This window comes from Arachis hypogaea, chromosome 6 (assembly GCF_003086295.3).
Source record: "Arachis hypogaea cultivar Tifrunner chromosome 6, arahy.Tifrunner.gnm2.J5K5, whole genome shotgun sequence".
Taxonomy (NCBI): domain Eukaryota; kingdom Viridiplantae; phylum Streptophyta; class Magnoliopsida; order Fabales; family Fabaceae; genus Arachis; species Arachis hypogaea.
Window position 1 is genome coordinate 19,229,709 of NC_092041.1, and position 25,281 is coordinate 19,254,989.

General features: G+C 30.4%; 5 protein-coding genes across 10 annotated transcripts; 1 reads left to right on the plus strand and 4 right to left on the minus strand.

Moving 5' to 3' along the window:
• The first annotated feature begins 1,650 nt into the window (after positions 1 to 1,650).
• On the plus strand, positions 1,651 to 3,904 carry LOC112696379 (AP-2 complex subunit sigma). 3 transcript variants are annotated; one of them, XM_072196838.1, is made up of 5 exons: positions 1,651 to 1,951; positions 2,065 to 2,214; positions 2,479 to 2,611; positions 3,435 to 3,494; positions 3,671 to 3,904. In XM_072196838.1, the coding sequence occupies exons 2-5, from the start codon at positions 2,120 to 2,122 to the stop codon at positions 3,710 to 3,712; spliced, it is 330 nt and encodes a 109-aa protein (XP_072052939.1). In that variant the 5' UTR covers positions 1,651 to 1,951; positions 2,065 to 2,119; the 3' UTR covers positions 3,713 to 3,904. The 3 variants fall into 3 exon arrangements, with proteins under 3 accessions (XP_072052939.1, XP_025604904.1, XP_072052940.1); XM_025749119.3 differs by having other exon boundaries at positions 1,674 to 1,951; positions 2,474 to 2,611; XM_072196839.1 differs by having other exon boundaries at positions 1,679 to 1,951; positions 2,474 to 2,488.
• An 82-nt stretch (positions 3,905 to 3,986) lies between these two features.
• Positions 3,987 to 9,151, minus strand: LOC112696378 (uncharacterized). Of its 4 annotated transcripts, none has more exons than XM_025749113.3 (12): positions 8,282 to 9,151; positions 7,775 to 8,001; positions 7,621 to 7,669; positions 7,103 to 7,221; positions 6,639 to 6,858; positions 6,318 to 6,555; positions 6,154 to 6,220; positions 6,026 to 6,083; positions 5,817 to 5,941; positions 5,260 to 5,631; positions 4,848 to 5,069; positions 3,987 to 4,549 (listed from the first exon to the last, which is right to left on the minus strand). In XM_025749113.3, the coding sequence occupies exons 1-12, from the start codon at positions 8,388 to 8,390 to the stop codon at positions 4,196 to 4,198; spliced, it is 2,160 nt and encodes a 719-aa protein (XP_025604898.1). In that variant the 5' UTR covers positions 8,391 to 9,151; the 3' UTR covers positions 3,987 to 4,195. The 4 variants fall into 4 exon arrangements, with proteins under 4 accessions (XP_025604898.1, XP_025604900.1, XP_072052938.1 ...); XM_025749115.3 differs by having other exon boundaries at positions 7,112 to 7,221; positions 8,282 to 9,110; XM_072196837.1 differs by having other exon boundaries at positions 6,723 to 6,858; positions 7,112 to 7,221; positions 8,282 to 8,873.
• Positions 9,152 to 11,775: 2,624 nt separating this feature from the next.
• LOC112698133 (gibberellin-regulated protein 11) lies at positions 11,776 to 12,488 on the minus strand. The gene is made up of 2 exons (XM_025751529.3): positions 12,301 to 12,488; positions 11,776 to 12,212 (listed from the first exon to the last, which is right to left on the minus strand). The coding sequence occupies exons 1-2, from the start codon at positions 12,377 to 12,379 to the stop codon at positions 12,031 to 12,033; spliced, it is 261 nt and encodes an 86-aa protein (XP_025607314.1). The 5' UTR covers positions 12,380 to 12,488; the 3' UTR covers positions 11,776 to 12,030.
• A 4,600-nt stretch (positions 12,489 to 17,088) lies between these two features.
• LOC112696380 (gibberellin-regulated protein 1) lies at positions 17,089 to 18,226 on the minus strand. Its single transcript, XM_025749121.2, has 3 exons — positions 17,739 to 18,226; positions 17,605 to 17,641; positions 17,089 to 17,522 (listed from the first exon to the last, which is right to left on the minus strand). Exons 1-3 carry the CDS (start codon positions 17,814 to 17,816, stop codon positions 17,341 to 17,343), a joined length of 297 nt encoding a protein of 98 aa, XP_025604906.1. The 5' UTR covers positions 17,817 to 18,226; the 3' UTR covers positions 17,089 to 17,340.
• Positions 18,227 to 21,095: 2,869 nt separating this feature from the next.
• Positions 21,096 to 22,596, minus strand: LOC112696381 (uncharacterized). Its single transcript, XM_025749123.3, has 4 exons — positions 22,222 to 22,596; positions 21,771 to 22,111; positions 21,472 to 21,677; positions 21,096 to 21,381 (listed from the first exon to the last, which is right to left on the minus strand). Exons 1-4 carry the CDS (start codon positions 22,442 to 22,444, stop codon positions 21,333 to 21,335), a joined length of 819 nt encoding a protein of 272 aa, XP_025604908.1. The 5' UTR covers positions 22,445 to 22,596; the 3' UTR covers positions 21,096 to 21,332.
• Positions 22,597 to 25,281: the final 2,685 nt, after the last annotated feature.

The following is a 25,281-nucleotide window of genomic DNA, read 5'->3' on the forward strand; positions in this document are numbered from 1 at the left end:
TAAAGCAGATGAAAAATGGCAGGACAGTAGGACCTGATAATATCCCGATTGAGGTTTGGAAGGGTCTTGGAGAAAAAGGCATCTACTGGTTAACCAAGCTTTTTAATGAGATTTTAGGGTCAAAGAAGATGCCTAATGAGTGGAGAAAGAGCACCTTGGTACCTATCTACAAGAATAAGGGGGATATACAAAGTTGCGAAAACTATAGAGGGATTAAGCTTATGAGTCATACTATGAAGTTATGGGAAAGGGTGATAGAACGGAGGTTGAGAAAAGAGACACAAGTAACAGAGAACCAATTTGGATTTATGCCAGGCAGATCTACCACTGAAGCGATATACCTATTAAGAAGGATGATGGAGAGGTATCGTAGTAATAAAAAGGATCTACATATGGTGTTTATTGATTTGGGAAAAGCGTATGATAGGGTACCAAGGGAGGTCTTATGGAAGGTTTTAGAAAAGAGGAGAGTAAGGATCGCATATATTCGGGCAATTAAAGACATGTATGATGGGGCCACAACTAGTGTGAAGACTCAAGGTGGTGCAACAGAGGAATTTCCTATTGGTATAGGATTACACCAGGGATCATCCTTAAGTCCATACATCTTCACATTAGTCTTGGAAGTACTCACAGAGCACATCCAAGAGCCTGTGCCATGGTGCATGCTTTTTGCCGATGATATCGTCCTTATGGGAGAGTCAAGAGAAGACCTAAATAAGAAGTTGGAGTTATGGAGAGAAGCTTTAGAAGTGTATGGTCTGCGCATAAGCCGTAGCAAGACGGAATATATGGAATGTAAGTTCAGTCTGAGAAGGGAAAACCCTAATATAGAGGTGAAGATTGGAGAAAACATCCTACGAAAAGTTAAAAGTTTTAAGTATCTTGGGTGCATCATACAGGATAATGGAGAAATTGAACAAGATGTAAATCATAGGATCCAAGCTGGTTGGTCAAAATGGCGGAGTGCATTTGGTTTTATATGCGACAAAAAAGTGCCTTTAAAACTTAAAGGTAAATTCTATCGCATCGCTATAAGACCGGCTATGCTGTATGGTACGGAGTGTTGGGCTGCTAAAGGGGAGCATGAACATAAGCTGAGTGTGGCAGAGATGAAGATGTTGAGATGGATGAGTGGTCATACACGATTGGATAAAATAAGGAATGAAGATATAAGGGAGAGAGTTGGAATAGCACCCATTGTGGAAAAGATGGTTGAATCGCGTCTCAGGTGGTTTGGACATGTGAGAAGAAGACCGATAGAACATCCACTCAGGAGGGTGGATGAGATGGAAGATGGACAAAGGGCGAAAGGCAGAGGAAGACCTAAGAAGACCATCCATGAGGTGGTCAAACGAGATCTACATGTAAACGGTCTCTCTGTAGACATGATACATAATAGAGCACAATGGCGTCTTTTGATTCATGTAGCCGACCCCACTTAGTGGGACAAGGCTTTGTTGTTGTTGTTTTATCAGAGATAGGAGACTCAAATCCGCAACCTTTTAATTGAGTATGGAAAGACTATGTCATTTGAGCTATTACTTATTGACAAGAGAATTTTCTCTTTTACATAAACATAAGGAACAAAAAAATTGAGCCTAAAACCCGTGCTTCAATATGAAAAGTTTCTCGTGAGTTACTACTAATATTCAAATTTGAGAAATCCTAAAAAAAGAGGGTAGTTTTCATTTCAAGTCAATAAACGGCAACGGCGTAGCCACGGTCCAGGGTCGTCTCCGTCATTACACGGTTCGGTAGCTGCACTCAATTAATTAATTGATTCACCCAAAAATTTAAAATTAAAAAGGAGAAAAGAAAAAAGAAAAGACGAGCTGGAAAGTAAAGTGAGTTTCATTTCATTCATCAATTGCAGTTTCACATCGCAGATTTTGAGTTTCTACTGCTTCCTTCTCTCAAATTCCTTAAGTAAATTACATCGTTCAACATGGTAATCAATCTCATCCCATCTCTTTCACTTCATAACTTTGTGTTCTTAATTTCGATATTAATTTGCTATTCTTTTGTTCCTCTTTTTCATATGTTCATGGGAAAATTGTGCAGATCCGATTCATTCTGCTGCAGAACAGGCAGGGGAAAACCCGTTTGGCGAAATACTATGTCCCTCTCGAGGATTCCGAGAAGCACAAGGTCGAATACGAGGTTCATCGCCTCGTTGTTAATCGAGACCCCAAATACACTAATTTCGTTGAGGTTCGCAGAGTTCAATTCTTTTTTGTCTTTCAATTGCATATAATTCATTAATTTCACAAGTTTATTGTTAATGTTCTCATATTTGTTGCTGTTGCAATTTGAATAGCAAACTAAACTTGTAAACTCGATTTTGGGAACTAAACTGGTAGTTGTAAGAGTTTACAAGCTAATTCGAGAGTTTGATAACCTTGCTGTTTGGTTAGTTTTTGTCAGCATTTTTTTTTTGTGGTTTTGGTTGTAACTGTTTTGTTTGATGCAGTTTAGGACTCACAAGGTAATATATAGGAGATATGCTGGCTTGTTCTTCTCTCTATGTGTTGACATTACTGATAATGAGCTTGCTTACTTGGAGTGCATCCATCTATTTGTGGAGATTTTGGATCACTTCTTTAGCAATGTGTGTGAGCTTGACTTGGTCTTCAACTTCCATAAGATTAGTTTGTTAATGGTTTTTTTGATCACTTATCTTTCTTGTTGTACTTGGATTTCAGCTCAACTTTTCATAAATGTGTTCTATATTGGTCTTTGATTGTCGATTTAGCTGTAAAGCATATTTCCTATACTTGAGAAAACGAAACAAAGTAAATGTATTTGGTTTGTTTCTTGTGTGTTTGGTTATGCTTTTGTAGAATTAATTTTAGGTAGAATGAATTCTAAACATGATTGATTTAGTTAGAAACTGATGTTGATTTAAGTTATGTATGTTTGGTGGTTCCTCTAAAACTGATATTGATTTTGGAAGACTAGAATTGTTTATAGCATAGCATGGGCTTGAATTTTAACCAAATAAGATATAAGCAGTCCAAACTCTATTATGAGGTGATACAATTTTACCAGGTCGACAACACAATTACATTTCGATATGGATCAGTTTCTGGTTAAAGGGCGGTTCTCCAGATTTTGGTTTCTTATGCATTGTTCTTGAGCTTATATTAGAGAATCGTCAAATCATAGCTTGCAATGATCAATGTGCTACATTAACTATTTTGCTTGAAAGTTTCAGTTTTTTCCTCCCTCCTACTTTTCTATGTGACCCGTTATTCATTTTCTGTGATTGAGCATGCCTCAAACGTAACTTCATCACTGTTATACATTAACATCCGCCAGTAAAAAATTTGTTATGTATTTAACATGAACTTTGCCACACTCTGATATGTTTTGTCCTTAAGATTCAGCTTTTGTTATTTCTTGACTGATGAATTTACCTATCCGTGTTTAAGGTATATCTTATACTTGATGAATTCATTCTAGCGGGTGAATTGCAAGAAACTAGTAAGAAGGTATGTTTTTTTTTTAAGATATTATGTTCTTGACATGTAGTTGCTACCATCCGATTTCCATTTCTGTAATTTTTTCAACTCCTTATAGTGCCATAAGATTTTAGACTTATAATTACCATATGACAATTGTGGCTATTTCTTGATTCCATCTCAAAACCTATTCTTGTGCTTTGCAGGCTATCATAGAGAGAATGGGGGAACTAGAAAAACTTGAGTAAAATATTACAATACATTGGCAGTTTGGAGATTTTGATGATTTGCGCATGTATCTCAGCATAATTCTTGTAATTCAATTGTGATACAGAATTCCGAAAATATTTTTCCTTGAGTAATGTGTTTAGTAAATCAATACCCTACCTTCAACCTAGGCTTTGTTGGCTTGTGTTTATATAAAGAAGTCATTTCACAAAGATCATGTTCTTTAATAACCTTTCGTTCATTGCCTGCATCTGTATGTTATGTTTTGTGGTTGTTAGCAGCATGCATGAAAAATTGGAATAATAACTAAAGAATTATAACATAAGCATCTGAAAAGTTAGTGAGATCCTTTTAGTTCTTGCTACAATTTGTGTTATCATTGATCAAAATCCGCAAGTGTGTAGTACATAAACCTTGGAGGTTGTAAGCTATAATTGGATTGGTTTGATTTTTCCAAATCGCACCATAAACATGCCCTACTTGGGAGTTTCTCTCAAATTTCTTCACTTACAGAAGGGAGACGAAGAAGGTCTAGCCCATTTTTCCTGTATAGAAGCAATGAGCTGTTGTTGTTGGGCAGAGATTGAAGTAATCTTGGATCCAAGTGCTTCAAGTGATGCAGGGGAACGAGGAAGAATGGCTTGTGCACATTGACTCAATGCATATTCATGTCTTCCACTTTGCGAATTAGGATATTGAGTCCTCATAATGTTGCTATTTGCCGCCGACCCACCTTGTGCTGCTAATTGCACTGCCCAAAAGTTTTGTTGGTACTGTTGTTTATTTGATACCGTTGAAGAACCATAATGAGTTCCACATAACGGGTTACCATAATAATGAGGTTGCTGCAGCCGAACCTGCAGTCAATTGAACCATTATGGAACAATAATTAGTACGGCTAGTTGTAATTGCAATTTATTCCTTGAACTTTATATTCTAAAAATATTCAAATCAACCACTTATACGTCATTACTTTGGGAGTAGTTTATTCATGGATAGCATTAATTTTTTGCCACTATCAATTTTAGTACGTGGTTGAAAAATGATCACATTAAGCTATCTTTTCAAACTAAGGCCCCCCAAGATTTTGGGGTCCATATTTATTGGATTGATTGTGTTGCTTGTTCAACAAAGGAAAAAGGTAAACAGTGATACCTGTGGTCCTGAGACAGGAAGCTGATCAAGGTAAGAAGCTGATGCATATTGACTTTGAGGTGTTGTAGGAATTGACATGAGCCCATTCTGCTGTGATAGTGTCTGAAAATAAGGCACTTGTTGCAACTTTGACAATGCTTCCAACCTAGTTCCAATCTTATCATAACTATTGTCCACCTTTAACCCATTACTTCCACTTGACAAGGACAAGAAGTTGAAACTCTGCAAAATAAAGACAGTAGTTATTCGGGTTAGTCGATTCTGGTGATAGGGAGACTCAGAGCAACATTTGTAGCCACATCTCAGTTTTTTATAGTGGTTGTGAATGTCTTGGTTCATGGATTAAATGTACTTTAGGAGCATGCAAGTATTTCTCGGGTGGTTTTCCTGGAAATAATAATGTTACACTTACTTGTTTCTGAGGGCCATATGCCGCAAATGGCGTTGGAATGGCATGTTGTATGTCGCGGTAATGGCATTGTTGTTGAAGAAAACCATTCTTACTTTGATGGGGGTTCCTCAAATTTTCAACTTGACATGTCACAGGTGCAGAAGAAGAAGTAACTCCATTATTTCTCATCCCATTGAAGTTGGGTACTTCCATAAGAACTCCATTCTTTGACCCTTCATCGTGTGATCTCATTTGATGATGAAATTCATGAAGCTTAGGTTGTTGTTCAACAACAACTCCTCTTTTCAAAACCTCCAACTTGTGGATGATATGGCTGATGTGAACATGAACTGCACACCTCTTCCATGTTTTTTGAGTTGCAACTTCTGAACTCTGCATGGAATAAGAAATTTTGACATAATAGATATGGAATTAGCAAAACTCATCATTAGTACAGAAAATTTTGGTGAAAATCTGAGGTGTTTTTTTTTTTGTTACTTTTTGTCAGAAATCACTTTAAGAGATTAATTCTACCAATCAATTTTACAAAAACAGAATCAAACACACAAGCCCCTTACCTTTCCACTAGAAGAAGTTTCCATGAAACTGGGTTTGGAGGAACATATGGCAGCTTCCAACCAATTTGGGCCCTTGTTGGCTGCTGGCACTCTTGATAAATTTGGCCAGAATGCAAGACCTTCTCCTAGAACAACCAAAAGTATCCAAATATAATGCAAAATATACTTTGGTCATTTAAACAAAAATTCATCATATATGATATATGTACCTGTTTCTTTTCTGTCCTTCAGTTTATGTTGTTCTTGCTTACAATCAACATCTTTGGCCTGAAATATAAGCCAATAAGAAGTATTATTAAACAACCATACAAAATTGTAAGAAACTTGAAATTCCTACCATCTCAAATTCCATGTCTGGCTTCCTCTCCATGTGTGCAATTTGTGATTGTTTGTACATATTTAATCTGCAACATTGTAAGAAAACATGTAAATAAACCATAGGAACTTGAAATGAATGGAGATCCAACCGAAACATTGAAACAAAAAGAAAAGGCTACTCACCCCATTGCTAGACATAACTCAGGACCATGTGTTGAATTTGTGTTCCTATTTTCCATCACAGGCAAGGAATGAAAATCTATCATTGGAGAAGTGCTATGAGATGCCATCAATACCTCTTCCTTTTTAGGAAAATCAAGTTGATGCTTCTGATGAACAGTTTCATGTGAGGAACTGATTTTTGTAACTTCTCTAGCAGATATTTCAGTACAAGGACTTTCCTGCTGAGCAATTCCTGAGGCTACAATATATAACAAAACAAATAAAATAAATAAATGAATGAACAAATGAACTATTAATAGCTGAAGATGAAAATATTATAACCTTCAGAAGAAGCATTAGCATTCTCCTTCAAGTCCTCCAAAACAGAAGTGTTCTTTAACAAAGATTCTTCATGTAGCTGCTTACTATTTTCATTCATGCCATTGTCAGGGAACATTCCAGCCAAGGCATAGAGAGTCTCTGCAACCTCTTCCTCATCTTTTGTGATTATGGGGCCACATACACCTTCCCTTTGGGACCATTCTTCCCCATTTTCTTCTTTCTAAAGGCGAAAATTCGAAGCAAAAGGAGTTAGATAGAAATACTTAAAAAAGATTCGGCCGAATGCCCGAGTCATGTTCATATCTTTACCATTGATCTTTTATTATCATTTTAACATTTTATCTTATTTTATTTTCTAAAACAAATAAATCAATGGTGGAGACGTGAACATGAGAAAGGATCCGAATCCATTTAGAAGAACCAGGCAAAAAAAAGTTCCAAATTTTGAAACTTGCATAACTCACCACACTCACTTTGGATTTCTTTATTCCATCCTTTTTTGGAGATTCTAATATTCCATTTATCTTATGGTTCACCTTTTCTGAATCAAATAACATGGATTCACGGCTGCGCTTCTTCATGGCTACAATTTAACAAAGAGGAAAAAGATAAAGTTACTTAAACTTTATTTCAACCAAAGAGAAAAAAGGAAAAAGATAATAAAAGAAAAAAAAATACACCTTTTCCCTTCCCCTACAAGAACCAACACATGAGAAGACACAGCTTTATGATAATTCATAAAAACAAAACTACACAAACTTATTGTTTTTCAGAAAGTACATAACACTAGAGAGACTGCAAAATAGAGAGAGTATATGAAAAAGGGGACCGAATCTAAAGTCCACCAATTAACATTTATAAAAATAATAAAAAGAAAGTTGAATTCGTGATAATAAGGTAGCAGCCCAAATCCAGTTGGAGATATAAACAATTATGAAAACTTTTAAGAGAAAAATAGAGAAAAAAAATCACAGAAACTCACCTGAACGTAGCTTCCTTGGGACTGAGGCATGTTGAACACCATTCAAAAACTGCAAAACAAATCATTTCACCAAAGCCATGGCCATTAGTTTAAGAACTGAATAAATTCAAAAGGGTATCATAATTCATAATAATAACAACATATAGTAACTTACATTTTTAGGAACCTTAAGTTTCTTGCTAGTGGCAATAATGGTGGTGGTAGAAGAAGAAGGGTCGTCATGTGTTAGTGTTTGTGCTTGTTCTTCTTTTTCTGAAACGTGGCAACCCATTTGGCAGTTGGATAATGCTTTTCCAACAGCACTCAAGCTTCTCACTTTTCCTTTCTTCGATTTCTCAGAGAATTTCAGGTCCCCACCACCACCAATAGCAGCTTTCAAAACTGTCACTCACAAAATCATAGAAGAAGAAAAAAAGGAAGAAAAGAAGAGAGATATTTATTGAACGAAAAATATGAAGATAACAAGGGAATGAAGAAGGGAGAAAGTGAGAGAAGCATTATCTGCAAATTGAAAGTCTTAGATATATGAAGAGAGAAAATAAAAGGGAACAAAGAAACAAACACAGAAAAAGACAATTTTTTAAAAATGGGTTTTGTTTCTTTGTGAAGAAGAAATTAAGAAAAGGATGACTTTTTGGAAGCAAAATTGTAATACACTCACCGAAGAGTTTGTGTCCTTTAGATTGCTTATGATTCATGTGTGGTCTCTTGTTGTTGTTGGATTTTGAGAATCTGATAGCTCCACGCCTCAAGTTTCGAGCTTTGTCCATTTCTGCATTTCTAGAATTATAGATAGATCATATATTGTTGTAGCTGAAAAACCAGCACCACCACCACCCCAGATGAAAAAACAAATTTTTTTTTTGGGTTATTGTTATTCTTGTGTGCATTCAATGAAGATAGTTAAACAGCCAACCCTTTTAGGTGTGTGCATCATTGCATGAAAAGGCAAATATCAGATAAAAAACTTTGTGAAATAAGGAAGAAGAGTAAGTGATAAATATATAGGTGAAGGTGAATTGAATGTGATGAAACTATGAATAAATCTCTCTGAGCTTGGTTTTGTTGTGTTGTGTTGTGTTGTGTTGATCTTCTACTGAAACAGAAAACCAGCGATTTGTGTGTGAAGAGAGAGAGTTTAAAGAGAGACAAAAAGCAACATGAGAATTAGAGTGTAGTGTGTATTGTGGTGGTGGTGGTGGTGTTGTACTATGTCTTCTGTGTTTGTTGTGAGTGTCTTTTTCTTTTACAATAAAAAAATAATGATTCATTTATTTATTTTGTATGGAAAAAACTAAAAATGTTTCAAATCAAAGTGAAGTGAGTCTGCGTGCCTCGTGTTCAGAGAATCAGGTTCTTTGTTGAAATAAAGTAAAGGGGATGGATGGAGCCAAAAAGAGGAAAATGAAAATAAGAAAAATGAAAAATCTAACTCACAAGAAAGGAAAAGGAAAAGGGTAACAAGAAAAATTAAAGATACACTCTGAAATAGCCCGTGAGAATTTTTGGTATCAGCATTTATTATCATCCCAGTGAGAAACAATTTTGGGACATCCAATTTTCAAGCTTTCATGTGTCAAAAATGTTAGGTATACAATTGTAATTTCGGGCATCCTATTCATTCGTAATCTATTTTAATTTTATTTAAATTGACTTTATATTTCATCCAACAAATGAGATGAAAATTGATTAACTGATATGCTGCTTATATAGTATTTTGATTTGATCATTTTTGTCTAAATATTTCTAATTTAAAAGTTCTACTTAGAATAGCATAAATCGTAAGTTACATAACATTTAAGGGTAACTCAATAAGAGGATTGAAAATTTGAATTACAAAGAATGTCAAGCACATCAATTAAGAGAATTTATACCTATGGACTATAGTACAACCATCAGATGCACTGAATTAATGTAAGGGAGATCATTATTCTTATTACAGTTGTTGGCCATTGGTTAAGTTTCTTACTTTCTTATGGTTCTTTGATTAATTAATCTAATTGAGTGATCATGAATTTTCAAATGTGATATGTGCTAAACATATATGCTACGTTTCCTTATTTTGAAAAGAAACAAATATCATGAATTTGATATTTCTGGATTTTATTTTGATTTGTCAAAAAATATCCTTAGGCATGACATTATGTATAAATCAAATGTAAAAGGATCTTCTTCCATAGACTGAGGGCCTTATATTACAAAAGAAAAGGCATCTCATTCATCATCATTGAATACAAATTTTGAGTGGAGAAAAAATAATTTATGACTATTTTGTTATAAACCAAGATAATTAACTATCATAATTTTATTCCTAGAGCATAATACATGGTGATATATATAGAGAATTTTACCTTCCAAAAAAGTAAAAAAGAAAAGAAATAGAGAATGGGTTTGGAGTGAACATGAAGTAGAAGAGGTAGTGGCAGAGATCATATCTGTGTAATGGAAAGTAAAGTCTGTATTTGAATTCAGGCACTTCATTTCTTTCCAATTTGCCATATCTCTGTTCTGTTCTGTTCTCTTCTGTGCTCTCTATCTCCTAACCTGCAAACCTCTCAGTTTATTTCTTCCTCTTTTTGTATTCACTCCCATTCATATTCAGTTACTCACCCAATCATCATTCACCATGATGTCACTAATTCTTTTCTTTTCTTTTCTTTTTTAAAAAATAAATAAATTATCAATAGAGTTCAACTTTCTTTTCTTAGGTTAGTCTACCTCAAATTATATATGTAAGATTTAAGATTTACCATTAACTTACTATATGCTAAATTTGTTTCAATAATTTTGTTGGTCAAATATAAATTTGACTCAAATATTGATTTTAATTCAATTGTTCGTATAAAGTGAAATTTTATAAATTAAACACCGTAAATTTATATGTTATAATTGTATATAATAAAGCAAACACATTATATATACTAGTCTAGTTAAGATGATAAATATTTTATGCTTAAACTAAAAAGTCATAAGTTAAAATCTTAGACATTGTAAAATATTTTTTTATAAATTATATACAATGAAGAATATCTTAGTAAAAAATTTATACATCAAGTTTCTTTCATACCTCCATTACATATAATAGATGTAGATATATAAAATCTTATTTATTTGCAAATTTAAATAAGAATTTAAGACTCTCAATGACCATTATTATTGTATATAAAATTAAATGAAAAATATTGTGAGACATAACAGAGATTGATATGTTGGGGCAGGTGTTTCGCAGCTATTCACAGATGAATCCTAAGCAAGTGTCACAATTGCATGTTTTTATGTGTGGCTATTCAATTCATCAACTACATTGTTCATCTTTTCATTCTTTCACAATTTCCTAGTGTTTAATAACACTCAAGTCCTAGTCAACTGAACTACAATCATATGTCAAAAAACGCATAAAATTTTCTTCTTCTGGTTAATTATTAGTAGCCTTATGCTCTCTTGTTCTATATTGTTTGAATGAATGAACATCAATGACAGTTTCCTTGCTTTGGTTTGTATAAAAAAAATGAAAAATGGATATAAAAAACAAAATTCTTGATTGCAGCTTTTCTCTCCTTTTGTACTTGCATTTCGATCACGAGTAACACCCTCATGCTATCAATGGGGTTGTAAATTTTGTCATGCTTTAATTTCACTTCATTTCATACTTTATTTAAGGACAGTTTCTTTGGTAGGTATAGTCAGTACCCATAAACTATGAGCTTGAATTCAGCTTTTTTTCAAATATTTAGAAAAAAAAAACAAATATATTAGGTATCTCAATTAGGCCATGCACAAGCCCAGTCAAATAGAAGTTTTTGGTGCTAGCTACAAACAGCCCAATATAAATTTCACACATTCTGGGCATTGGTTTCTTTTTCATTTTGGACCACTTGCCCGTATACTTTTCTTCGGTTCACAAATAATCATAGATATATAACTAAATTGGATTGGTCTAGTAGTTAATTCATTAATCCGCTTAAATAATTATCGGAATTTTGAATCCCTGCATGCAGAAACTCACTGGACAAAGACAAACCCTTAAATGAATCTCAATGCCGTAACGAATTAGTCACTAAATAATTATTACCTATTACTTTGAAATTAAATGCAAGCAACACTTTAACTTGTATTGTTTGCCGTGTAGTAGGAGGTGACATTTGGAATTGCAAATGTACTAAATATCATACTATATATAGCATATTTCTCATATTCATGTAAGAACACTTGGAAGATAGTATTCTAACCATAAGAGATAAGAGTTCATGATAATACAATCGGCATTTGTGTATCGAAATTTAAGAACATTGCCTACCAAATTATTGAAAGGAAGACTTTATTTGGAAGGGATTAAGCCCGAATTTTATTATACATAAAATAATATTATTGAATAATACAATTAATTTATTGTATTCTGTTATTTATAATTTAAGGACATTTATGTACGCCGCCATGGGTGGTTTGATTGGCATAACAAGGGCACTCCTCGTAGTGGCCGGAAGTGCCCGACGGCACACAATTGCAGCGGTTACAGCAAGTGCCGCAGGCTCTCTCACATAGGTTCGGCCTTGATGATAATGCACACCTCCTCTTGCATTCACTATCACAATCTACATACATTCACGTAAACATAAATCTAAATTACTTCCAATTCCAAATTCCAAATGATACATTAATTAAGAAATTAGGAATTCTTACCGATTGTTGCTGACTCAACTATCTGAAGAATGAGGATAGAAATAAGGATTGCGGCAAGAAGAGTTCTGGAGATGGCCATGGTAGTTGGCTCAAGGTATTATTATACATGTATGAAACAAATATATGCTCTTGTATTTATAGCACAAATAAAGTCTCAAACCTTTAGAAAACGTGTTAATTAATGAAAGATGCAAATAGATATGTAAATATGCATAAAATTGCACTATTGTGCATTGATTATTCTTTCACGCACAAGAATTCTGTTGAATGGAATTGCTTGTTGGCTATGCACTCTTTTCTTTCCTTTAGAGCATTGCATTGCATTCCCTTACGCTAATTTATTTCAGAAATGTTCAATTTTCTCAATTACGGCAAAAATACACTCCAATCAGCTAAATACTCTTGTGAATATTATTAAAGTTCGTGAGGGACATTTTCAGTTTTTTCAGTAATATGTAAAAATAAATTATATAAATCTAAAAATATACAATTTTTGAAAATATCTCATGCCCCGATATAATTTGTTATTTTTAGAAAAGATAGTATATATATTTCTAACAAAAAAAATTATCTACACTAAAATCAGCGACCAATGTATTCATATATAAATACATACGTAATTTAATTTATTTTCAATGTATATTTAAATTTTAACATATATTTTATATTGATAATTGATTTTGGTGTACACGTATCATATAATTGTATTTTTAATAAGTTATTGTTCCCAAAAAATGAGCTTAATTATAAATATCCTTAAAAAAACAATACCACGAGCACGAGTGACTTATATTAGCTTATTAAACAAGTATTTAATTAAGTAGAGTATCCATTGGTCTTTTGAATTACTTGTTATAAGGTGCCTGAAACTAATGAAACTTGGTGATGGAGAGGGTAAAATAATGGAAAAATTTACATTACTGTCCTTGATTTTGAAGGGAAGATACAATGCAAGTTCGGAAACAGCTGGCATATTCTGATAGCAACATGAACATACACATATCATGTTTGAATGAGGTTAAGATTGAAGTAACCATCATGGAATTCTTGTGTGTGTGGGCCTATATATGAATCAATGTTATTGATGAGAACCATAACTTGCTTAGGTTATTATAGTCTTATCTCGAAGCTAGTATTTGTTTTGAGATATTGAGATAAAATTTAAAAATTGAATTTTAGTATTATATTTATTAGTTTAAAAATTGGTACTAAAATTTTAATTTTTATTTTAAAAATTTTAATATTTTAGTATCTCCAAAAATTAAAAATACAAAAAATTAAAATTTTTTAGAATAAAAATTAAAATTTTAATAATATTTTATATCTAAAATATTCTCATTTTAAATAATTAATTTTATTTTTATTTTTATATAAATTAAATTAAAATTTATTTTTATCTCATATTTTATACTAAATACAATACTAAAACATATTTCAGTCTATATCTCTTAGTTTCGATCTCTAATCTCAATCTCTTCTCCCAACGTTACCCTTGAGTTTCAATCAATAAATAATACCAACTTTGTCTTGTTTTCACAGTTCAAATTAAAGAAATTGTTCATGTACGTTACCTCTTTATGTTGAATTTTTCTAGAATAATAATTATAGGAGTTCAAATGATATGATTAATATCATATTGAATTGAACTTGTTTAATCTTTTGCTTTGTTAAAAATTTAAAATGAATTTTAATTTCAAATTGAAATTCTTATCTTACAAATGCTTTAAATATTTGTATTCGACAACTTATCAAGTAGTAAATAATACACATTATTGTTGTTTTGGTGAGTTATAGCCTGCATATGTCAAAATAATGAAAGATGCATCGGTTATCTGTGATACAGGTAAATATTTTTTTGTCGAGCTTTTGTTAATTCTTAAAAAATTATTTGATTAGTCTTAAATTATTTAATGGCCTATAATAAAAATAATATTTTTATAATTGTCCCGTTTTTAAACCAATGGACTTTACTAACGAATGATTCAATGTGTTTGCTTACAATAAAAAAATTAGAAATAAAAATTATTTAAGACAAAATAAAAACTAAAAACTAAAATTATAAAAATAAAATAAAATAAAATACTTATAGATAGTTTAATTTATAGGTAATTATATAGATAGTTTTAGGTAATTTATAGGTGGAGTACCTTTTTTATTAGTCTCTTTAATTTAGGATTTTTTCAGAAATAAAATAAAAAAAATTATATTTCTTCAAACATCATTTTTAAACTTTAATTCCTCAAATACGATTTTTTTGTTTAGAATAAATTCGCTGCACCCCAGCAAACTCTACAAAAATGATAGAGTTTGTCGTATTCCGGCGAACTCCCTTTCAAATATTTTAAACCCACATTTTTAATCCATTTTAACCCATTATCATCATCTCCAGATAGTATATAGATCTACAAATTATATATAGGAGTACACAAAAATACAGATAACAAGTATCACTTCTTCAAGAAATTTTTTAATTATAAATTAAAAATAATAAACCATATTTAACAATGGCAACCAATATCATCGTCTCCAAAAATCATGACTTAGATATTCAACAAGCATGAAGGAGGTGATGATCCGTGACATTCATCACCTTCCTCACCCCATGAACGTGTGCCTGACAACCACGATTGAATGGGTATCTTTTAGATTCCTTAATCAGAATCTTGGTGGTATAAGTTCGAATTGATAGTGGCATTCATGAGAATCCGAAAAGTCTAAACTTGCCTGTGGTATTTCGAGTAGGATTCTGGGATTGGATGACTGTGACGAGCTTCAAACTCGCAAGTGTTGGGCGTGATGACAAATGGAAAAGAATCAATGGATTCTATTCCGACATGATCGAGAACCAACAGCTGATTAGCCGTGCTGTGACAGATCATTTGGACCGTTTTCACTGAGAGTATGGGAAGTAGCCATTGGCAACGGTAACACCCTACATATAGCTTGCCATGGAAGGAGCCTTGCAAATTCTAAAAGTAAGAAAGCAGTATGTTGCAGAGATTCAGAGGACAAAGCATCTCCAAAACTCCAACATATTCTCCATTATTAAGTAACAATTATTTATTTTATGCTCTTTTATTTTTCGTAATTCAAACTGATAATTATAATTGATATTCTGACTAAGAATAATAAAATAACCATAACTTACTTCAAGCCAACAATTTCCGTGGGATTCAAGTACACCAAAATAATTCATATTTAACAAAAAAATTTTAATTATAAGTCGTATTTTATTTTAAAAAGTTAATTATATTTTTTAATTATATTCAATGTAAAATTAAGAGTTCATTTATATAAGAAAAAAATTAACAGACCCTCGAATGTTTTTTTATTTTGGTTTTTTTTACGGTATCTCTTAATCAGATAGATCATTAATTATTTTTTCACAAATTTAAATTCTATTTAAAAAATTTAAATATTTTTACTCAAAATTATTTATTTTTTAAAATCGTATAGGTTCGAGTTAACCAATTCAATAATCTCAAAAATTTATAATAATTTATATAGAATAAATTTTTTTAATAATTAGAGTAACTTAATTACATTAAGACATAACTATTATGTAATATATCACTCGATCATTATTAAAATATATTAAGAGATAACATATTTAGCTACTAAACTGAAGTTTCCTTTTGTCACAAAAATCAAATATAAACCACCTGTACCATATTAAATAATAAATTATGGGTTCAAAAACTGCAAGTCCGGCTAAAGATTAGTACAAATAAAAGGTCCAATACGATGCACAGAAAAAAAAAATCAAAACAAATATTTTATGTTTTGGCATAACAATATTGCACATTTACAAGATAAATTTTAACTGTTGTAAAAGTAAAATTTTTATACAAAACTTACATATTTTTGGAACGTTAATAAAGCAATCTAAATTTTGCCAATTCATCAAGATCATTGACACGCATCAACTATGTGAAGGAGATCACAAAGCAAAAAGTTCGAGATGCATCATTCTCCTTATTTTGAGATGCATCATTCTCCTTATTTTGACAGGTGTAGACTATAACTCACCTGTTGTTTTATATATTTAATGTTAAAGAAGTGAATTATATTTTAAAGTAAAAAGAATATTATAGTAGTGGATTTTTATTTTTGGTATAGGAAGTGGACCACTTTAAACATGTTATTGTTATGTGCATAAAACCAAAGCGGCATACAAATCAAAAGAGGAAGTACAAATATAGTTTGTTGGCGTGTGTTGACAGAGACATCTGTTTTGTCACCTATGCCAAAAAGAGCGGGGGGGGGGGGGGGGGGATTACTAAGTTATGAGATTTTCATATAGTATAACAAAATTTAATAATGTTCTAAAATTAATGAGATTTTAATATGTTTGTTGACCTATAAAGACTCTTTTAAATTTTAAGATCGATTTTAAAAGAAAAATTGAAATTAGAATTGGAATTGAAAGATATAAATTAAGAGATTAAAATTAAATTAAATTTTTATATTATATTTAAAATAAAATATATTAGACTCAATTATATTTTAATATTATATTTAATTTAAAATAAATATAAAAATTAAAAATTAAATAAAAATATTTTTTTTAAAATATTATTAAAATTTTAGTCTTTAATTTTAAAAATTTTTGTTCTATATATCTTTATTTTTTAAAATATTAAAAAAATTACAATTTTATATTTTAATTTTAAAAATTATAATTTTATATTTTAAGACTAAAGCTTAGTTCTAATTATTGTTAACCATCAAACACAATAGATGAAGTAAATGTAGATATATATCAATAATGTGTATAAGATAATATAATTATAAAACATGAAATAGTAAACTCTTTTATTAATAACATAATTGATACAACAGTATAGCAAAGGTACATATATGAAGTATAAACAAAATAAAAAGAAAAAGAAACCACCAAATTCGCACAATAATGATTATTGATTCAACAAGGATTGAACAAAAAAAAGTAAACAATTATTATTCTTCCATGAATTTATTGAGAGCGTGGTGATAGATGGAGCAATATACACATGCATAGATTTAAGTAATTGGTTGGAATTAAGGGCACTTGCGCTTGCCACCGTGGGTGGTCAAGCTAGCATAGCAAGGGCACACTTCCTGGTTGCCGGCGGTGCCCGGCGGCACACAGTTGCAGCGCTGGCAGCAAGTTCCACAGGCTCTACGGCAGAGATTTGGACGAGACGATAACCGACACCTTGCAGCACATGCTCCGCTACAGTCTGTAATTAATCCAAATCAATTACACCATATATATATGTGTGTGTAAAATTGTATATGTTTAGTTTTAATTTGTTTGTATACCTATCTGCTGAAGAGAACCCTGCGTTTGTTGGTATGCCTGCAGTTCCAGAATAAACAAGTGCATGAATTAGGTAAACCATAAATTAAAGAAGTAGATAGAGGAATACATGATGAATGTTGAAACCAATTAAGACCTGGTGATCGGCATGAACAAGTTGAATGATGAGAAGAGAAGCAAGAAGGGAAGCAAGTAGAAGCTTAGAGAGAGCCATTTTTATTTGAAGAAGTATGTATGTGTTGAATGAGAAGCAGAGGATCGGAGTTGGTATTTATAGTTGATGAGGCAGGGGCTCTAGCTATGAAGTTGTTAGCATCATGATGAGTATATATTAATTAATTATTGTATGGGAATATATGTATTTGTAGATATAAACATACAACAAGTGGGGACATCAATTTTTGTGATGTGATACATACGCGCAAATTATAGAGACCTCAATTTTGATACAAAGTTTGGTGTCTTAGTTACCCCTCCACCAAATATATCATAATAATTCGAAGAAAACTTTTAAGGCAGAGGAGCATTAGAAGCATCTGGAGGCAGAGGTAATCAAAAGTGCAGCTTGCTTGGTTGGTTAAGGAGGATCCAAGTGCCTTTCATGCTCATAGATAAGCAAAGCACATAGACAAGCCTTTTTTCTTTTTATTAATCTCTTAAACAAGCCTCCTTCCCAGCCCCACGTGTCTTATCTCTATTTGCCTAACCCAAACTCACGTATTATTAAGTTGAAAAAGTATAGAAGAATAAGGCTTTTTTCTAAAAAACATAAATAATAGATTTTAAAAAAAGTTAATTTTAATTTTAATATATTTTGCATGCTCTACAATTATAATATGTTTGTATAACTCACTTTATAATTAAGAATTAATTTATTTATTAAAGCACTTTTATTTAACAATAATTAATTAATTATTTTTTCACACTTTAATTTTATTTGATTATATATATATATATATATATATATATATATATATATATATATATATATATATATATATATATATATATATATAAGTTGGCATAAATTGAATATTAAAATATCAGCATTTTGTGATTAAGCTTACATGCTAGTAATCATTTTTTGTATATTTTATTTAACTATGGGGTCTGAGACAATAATTATAGTCCTTTTTTCACTTGGAGAATAATCCTTAATATATCGAGTAGAAAATAATGAGTCAATTGTGGATAACTTCGAGAATAGTAGTATTTGATTACTGAAACAACACACAGTTGGGCGTGAAACAAACAAACATTTATGGCAATGAAAGACTAAAGAGGTTGCTTTACGTGTATGACATTTGACCGTGTTATATGAGCAGCTATTATCTTGGCTTTTACTGGCGCGGGTCATGAGAGAGATTATCATGCATTATTATGCTATATATATCCCATGCCTATCTAAGCCATCGCCACCTACTACACTATTACCATATCATACATATATATCTAGGGAGGGTCATATTATTATTATTATTATTATTAGGTCTAAGGGTGAAAAAATAGCTATAGCCTTATATTCTTTTTTGTACATTTATAATAATGAAGTTAGAGTATGACTTAATTATTAAATACCGAGTTGACTATATATATATGTATACATATGTGGAACCAAATAGAAATCAAATCAAATACGACAATATCTAAAGTGTTACATTTATAGTATTATTTGATTTGAGAATCTGAGTTGCATTATTGATGAGGAGGGAAATTAAAGAGAGTGAATGCATGAATGTGAGGTTACAGAAGCCAAATATTTAGCAAAGTGGCTTGCCGCCAAGTTTGGCTTTGGAGAGATGGTGATATATGGAATTGGATGCGATATAAGGATGTGGAATAATAGGATGAACTATGTAACAAGTATTATTAGCCTACCTTTGACAGCTGTATGCAGTTGCCACCACCCCCCAGCTGTGATATGCTAATAAAATGCTAATCACTAATAATACAAAAAACGTTCCGCCTTTCTTTTCTATCTTATATCAAACTAGCTCATAATTTTGTGGTGTTTCTTATTACCGGATAATAGTGCAATAATGTAGCATTGTTAACTCTTATTCTAATAATAACTAATATGAAATGGATTGAAATTATCATATGTATGCACCTCACAATATTCATCACAAATTATTTTCTATACATCTTTTATGGCTAGCAGTTTTATAATTATGAAGAATAAACAAATTAAATATCTCTGTTTGGATATATAAAATTGTTCATTTATTTTTAACCAAAAGTTTATGCTTTATCCTCTTAAAAAATTCCAAATATAGCTTTAGCTTGGGTTTTTATGCTAACAAACTCTTCTTTAGTTAGTGGAATGTTTGGTATATTAGATAGATTAATTATTTCTTGTTGAGAGAATTATATCTCATAAAAGAGTTTTATATAGACATTTAACACATCACTGAAAGATATTTAATATATTCATTAATTTATTTAAATAAGTGTTAGAAGTTTGAATTTCAGTTTATATATATAATAATCTATTATCTTTAAATCTAGAACGAATTAATTTTTGAACTCCTAAACAAATAAAAAATCAAAAAATTATATAAAACTATTTATACTTATAATGAATCAACATTAAACTCATTATTTGGCAAAAAAAAAACTTAAATAAACAAATCAAGAGTGAACTAGATTACCATATGCATGTCATGTAATTATTTTTTATTTTTAAATCTGATGGTGTTAATCATGATAAAGGAAAAAATAACATATTTAAAATTTTATTTATTTAAATATTAAAAATTAAAGGATAATTAAGATGATGAATTAGTTCTAATAATGATGACTCTTTTGTTAATTTATCGAAAATGCACGAGGATTATATTGCGTTTCTCAATTAGAGTATATATTTCACATTAATGAGAAAGAATGATTGCTTGTGTGTGTGTGGAAAGCCATTTGAATAAGGGAAAGGCGGCTATGGGAATTCGAAAAGCAATGAAAGCTTAGCTTGTGCATTGGAAAGGCAATTCCAGTTCACAATTCCTCATTCGAGGTGCGGGGCAATTTATACAATCATAATTAATTTAATATTATAACCAATCATTAGGGGAATTAAAGTCATATGACCTTCTAGATTTTACCAACAACTAGTTGTAACGTGGTTAATTATCTACACGAATGAAATGAAGTTTTAAAAAGAAACAAATTATTGTGGTTAACTATTGAGTATTGACACGGATGAAGTACACACCACCTTTTTGTGAGAGAACTTGTAGTTCCTGAATCCTGCTGTTGTGTGTGCTGTGTTTGATTGCTCTCTATTATATATATGTTTAATGTTTGTTTTCGATGAGACATAAATTTTAGAAGGACACACTACCGTGACACAAAATATGTGTATTTAATATCTTGCTATAAAGTTAGGATGCAACAATACACTGATGTAAATGTATACTACTATTGATTTTATCTTCTATTTATTTGTTGCATATATTAGCTAGGTTGGAATCAAGAAAATATATGAGGTGTCAACTAATTTGATTAACTTGCAGTTTATATATATGGATTAATTAAAAGTTTGTTGAAGGTACATATATATACGAAATTGGTGATCTATAATGGTTAAAGTCCTAGATACATATCTATATATGTGGGTGTGAGAAAGGTACATGAACCCCCTAATAAATGAAAAAAATCGATTATATGAAAGTTGTGTCTAGCTACATCCTGAATAGTGTTGATTGATGTTGAATCCATGAAAGATTTAATTAATTTACACGACTCCTGAAGGAAGGCGAAGAACAAGTTGTCCACCAAAAAGGCTGCATAGAAAATAGCTAGTAATATGAATATGGAAAAGAAGTAGTGAAAGATGAGGAATAATGAATGAATGAATGCATGAATGAATAAACCTCTTGACATAATAGTAGCAAAAATCAGCGAGGATGAAAGTCTGAATAATTTCGGATAGGAGAACCATAGAAGGCCACAATCCATATCCTAGAGCTGTTAGAAGACGGCCTCTGGTATCTATAACCTGTAGAACCCAATGTGCACAACTCAAGAACCTTGCTATTCCAAGGGCAAATACATAGTGTGCCGTGAATGGTTCAACAATCTGAAATAAATTAAACATGATAGATGATGAGTGATATGAATATATAGAATGCAATACATGTATGTGTGAAGGAGATAGAGAAGCAGCATGCACCTTAGTGTTCTGCATGACCCTTAACTGAGGAAGAACAGAAACAGCTTCAAGATAAACACAAAAGGCCCAAAGAATCCTATTAACAATGTGATGTGTTGTTGCTGGATGAATGAGGAAGGAAAGCGCAGCACAGGGTATTATTACATAATGAATTGCAAAGTTGTCCTTATCATCCATGTAAGTGGAATTTAGTGTGATGCGCATCATATAAATAACCCAAAGGGTTGTTCCTAATGTTGCTAAATCCAGTAATGTATGGATATCATATTCCATCACAAAACTGCAATACAGTCTAACTCCTAGAAACATTGCTGTTAGTTCCTGACATTTTAGAGAAAGTCCTGCACCCAACACGTCAAAATCCAAAATCAAATCTAACGATATTAATCAATTCATTTGCATTCTTCAATTAAAACTAATTAACATCATCAATTCAATTTATTATACCAACCGGCACAAGAATTTTCTTTGGTCAGCTTGTAAATGAGTAAGGAGATTCCTAATGCATGAACGGCTTCGGCAGCCACAAAGAGATTGTCATGATTGTGAACCACCATGCGGAGGAACATTAAGGCCATCACACCGCAAGCCACGCCCAGAAAAGCCTTCATTTGTGGCGGTTGCCGCCGAAACCATGTGGATGCGGTGTGGATCGGTCTCTTTGTCGCCTTCATGATCTTATTCTCTTGCCTTTGATTAATTTCTTCTTCTATTCTATTCTATGTTTTCTGTAATTACTTTTCTTTCTCTATCTCAATTAAGAAGCCTTGTATGGTAATTAACACGATTTACAAAAATTCATTAAGTGGGGTTTCAAGTGCATGCATGGCGGGACACGTGCTCTTGGATTGGATTTCATTAGTTCCTTGCTCAACTAATTTTGCACCATTCTTCATGTTTTAGGTTACGTAAAATTTGCACTTGACAGGTTTCTAATTTAATAGGTTGGGTTATACAAACACTAGGTATCTTTTAAAAGTGATCCTTTAATCAGTTTTTTATCGTAATAATTTAAAAAAATTAAAATAAATACGTTTAAATAAATTTAGTGTCTTCTTAAAATTAAATACACATCCAAAATATAAATTAAATAAAACTAAAATTTAAAATTTAAAATTTAAAATTTCTATTTCAATTTTAGCATTTTTAATTATTAACAGATTATCATTTAAATACATATTCAAAAATTAAATTCAGTAAAATTGAAGATTTTAATTTTAAAATTCAAAAAATAAATTTTAAGGGTTTTAATTATTAACCCACACATCTAAAGTCCCTAAAAGAGATCATATTATAAACTAATATGTTAGATATACTTTTATTGAATAAGATCTAAAAAAGTTAGCTTAATTATTTATTTTAATAATTTAAAAAATATTAATAAAAAAATAAGAAATATTATATGTATTTTTATCGAATAAAATATAAAAAATATTTTTATTTTAATGTTTAAATTTAAATTTTAGATTTATGATTTTGGATGTGTTTTAAACATATTTTATATATAAGTCAATAATTTTAGATGTGTAATAAATAAAAAAATAACTAATTTTTATAAACATATATTTTAATAATTTAAAAAAAGCATTAATATTTAAATAAGTAACAATAAAATTCAACAAATAATAAAAAATGAGAAATATTAGATGAGTTCTATCGAATAAAATATAAAAAATTAATTTTATATTTAACGTTTAAATTTAAATTTCTGATTTATAATTTTGGATGTGTTTTAGAAATATTTTATATATCACTTAATAATTTTAGATGTGTTATAATTAAAGACAAAAATGAGTTTTTACAAGCATACATTTTAATACTTTTAAAAGCATTAATATTCAAATAAGTAACGAAAAAATATAACGGCTTTTTTATCTAAATACGCATGAAAAAATGATTTATTCCCCAAATGCACCTGGTTTGAAATTGTGCTCAAAATACGCACACCTATTTTATCTCTGGCAACCACAAAATGGATTCTTACTCCATTTCACAAGAAACGCCCACGAAATGGGCCTGCTGCATGTCAGAAAGCAACTCAAACCCGCCTTCCACGAAATGGAGCATATCACAGGCGGCATCCACGAAATGGAGAAATGAGATATTAGAACTGAATACGAATCAAAACTTAATATATATATATATATATATATATATATATATATATATATATATATATATATATATATATATATATATATATATATATATAATTTTGATGCATGAAAGTGTAAAATTTTTTTTACGAATATCCAATTAAATTTATATGTTTAGATAATATATAAAAATATTTATCATATAAGTAAAATAAATATAATAAAAAATAAAAATATGAGAGAGTATTATTAATTTTATAATTTCAAATAAAAAGAAAATATTCTATAATTTTTTTAGCACTGTCAATATTCTTTAATTTAGTATTATTTTAAACTATAAATTTTCATTATTTATGGCTATATTGTTACTTATAATTAATTTTTTATCTATTTTATCTTTTTTTATAGAGTACATCAAAGAAATAAAAAAAATTATACAGATAAAAAATAAGAAAAATTTCATAAAACCAACAACATATATCATATGAAAAAATACAATAAAAAATAAATAAAATTTATATGAATAAAATCAAATAAAAAATTTCATACACAACATAAATATAACATAGTAAAAGATAAAAAAAGAATTTATATTAACAAAAAATAATAAAAATATCATAAAAATTAATAAAATACTTAAAAAATTAGAGCACTATAAAAAAAAGTCAACAACATTTGTCATATAAAAAAATGCATTTGCATCTTCATATTTCAAAAGTTGTATTTGCATAAAATTAGAATCCAAACATTTTATTTACATAAATTGCTCTATTATTTTATAGTAACAAACACTAAAAATTAAGATGACTAAAATTACAGAAATTTTGATATTACTTAAAAAATATAATTAAAATTAAGATGACTTTTTATTACTGCTTTAACTGATGAATGGCTAAAATACAAGTAAATAATTTTTTTTTCTTCTATATATTGAAGTGCCTTCTAAAAATAATTAAACTCGTTTATTATAGAAACATAGTATATAAAAGTATTTTGTTGTTGGCTCAACTAATGTCCACCATTTCGTGGATGTCCCTGTGATATGTTCCATTTCGTGGAAGGTGGGCTTGAGTTATTTTCTGACATACAACAGGTCCATTTTGTGGGCGTTTGTTGTGAAATAGAGTTAGAATTCATTTCGTGGTCGACAGAGATGAAATGGGTGTGCGTATTTTAAGCACAATTTCAAACTATGCGTATTTAGGGAATAAATCATTTTCCCATGTATATTTAGATAAAAAAGCCAACATATAACTATTAAAAAAAGAGAAATATTAGATGAGTTTTTATCGAATAAGATATAAAAAATTAATTTTATTTTTAATGTTTAAATTTAAATTTTAGATTTATGATTTTGAATGTGTTTCAAAAATATTTTTTGTATAACTTAATAATTTTAGATGTGTTACAATTGA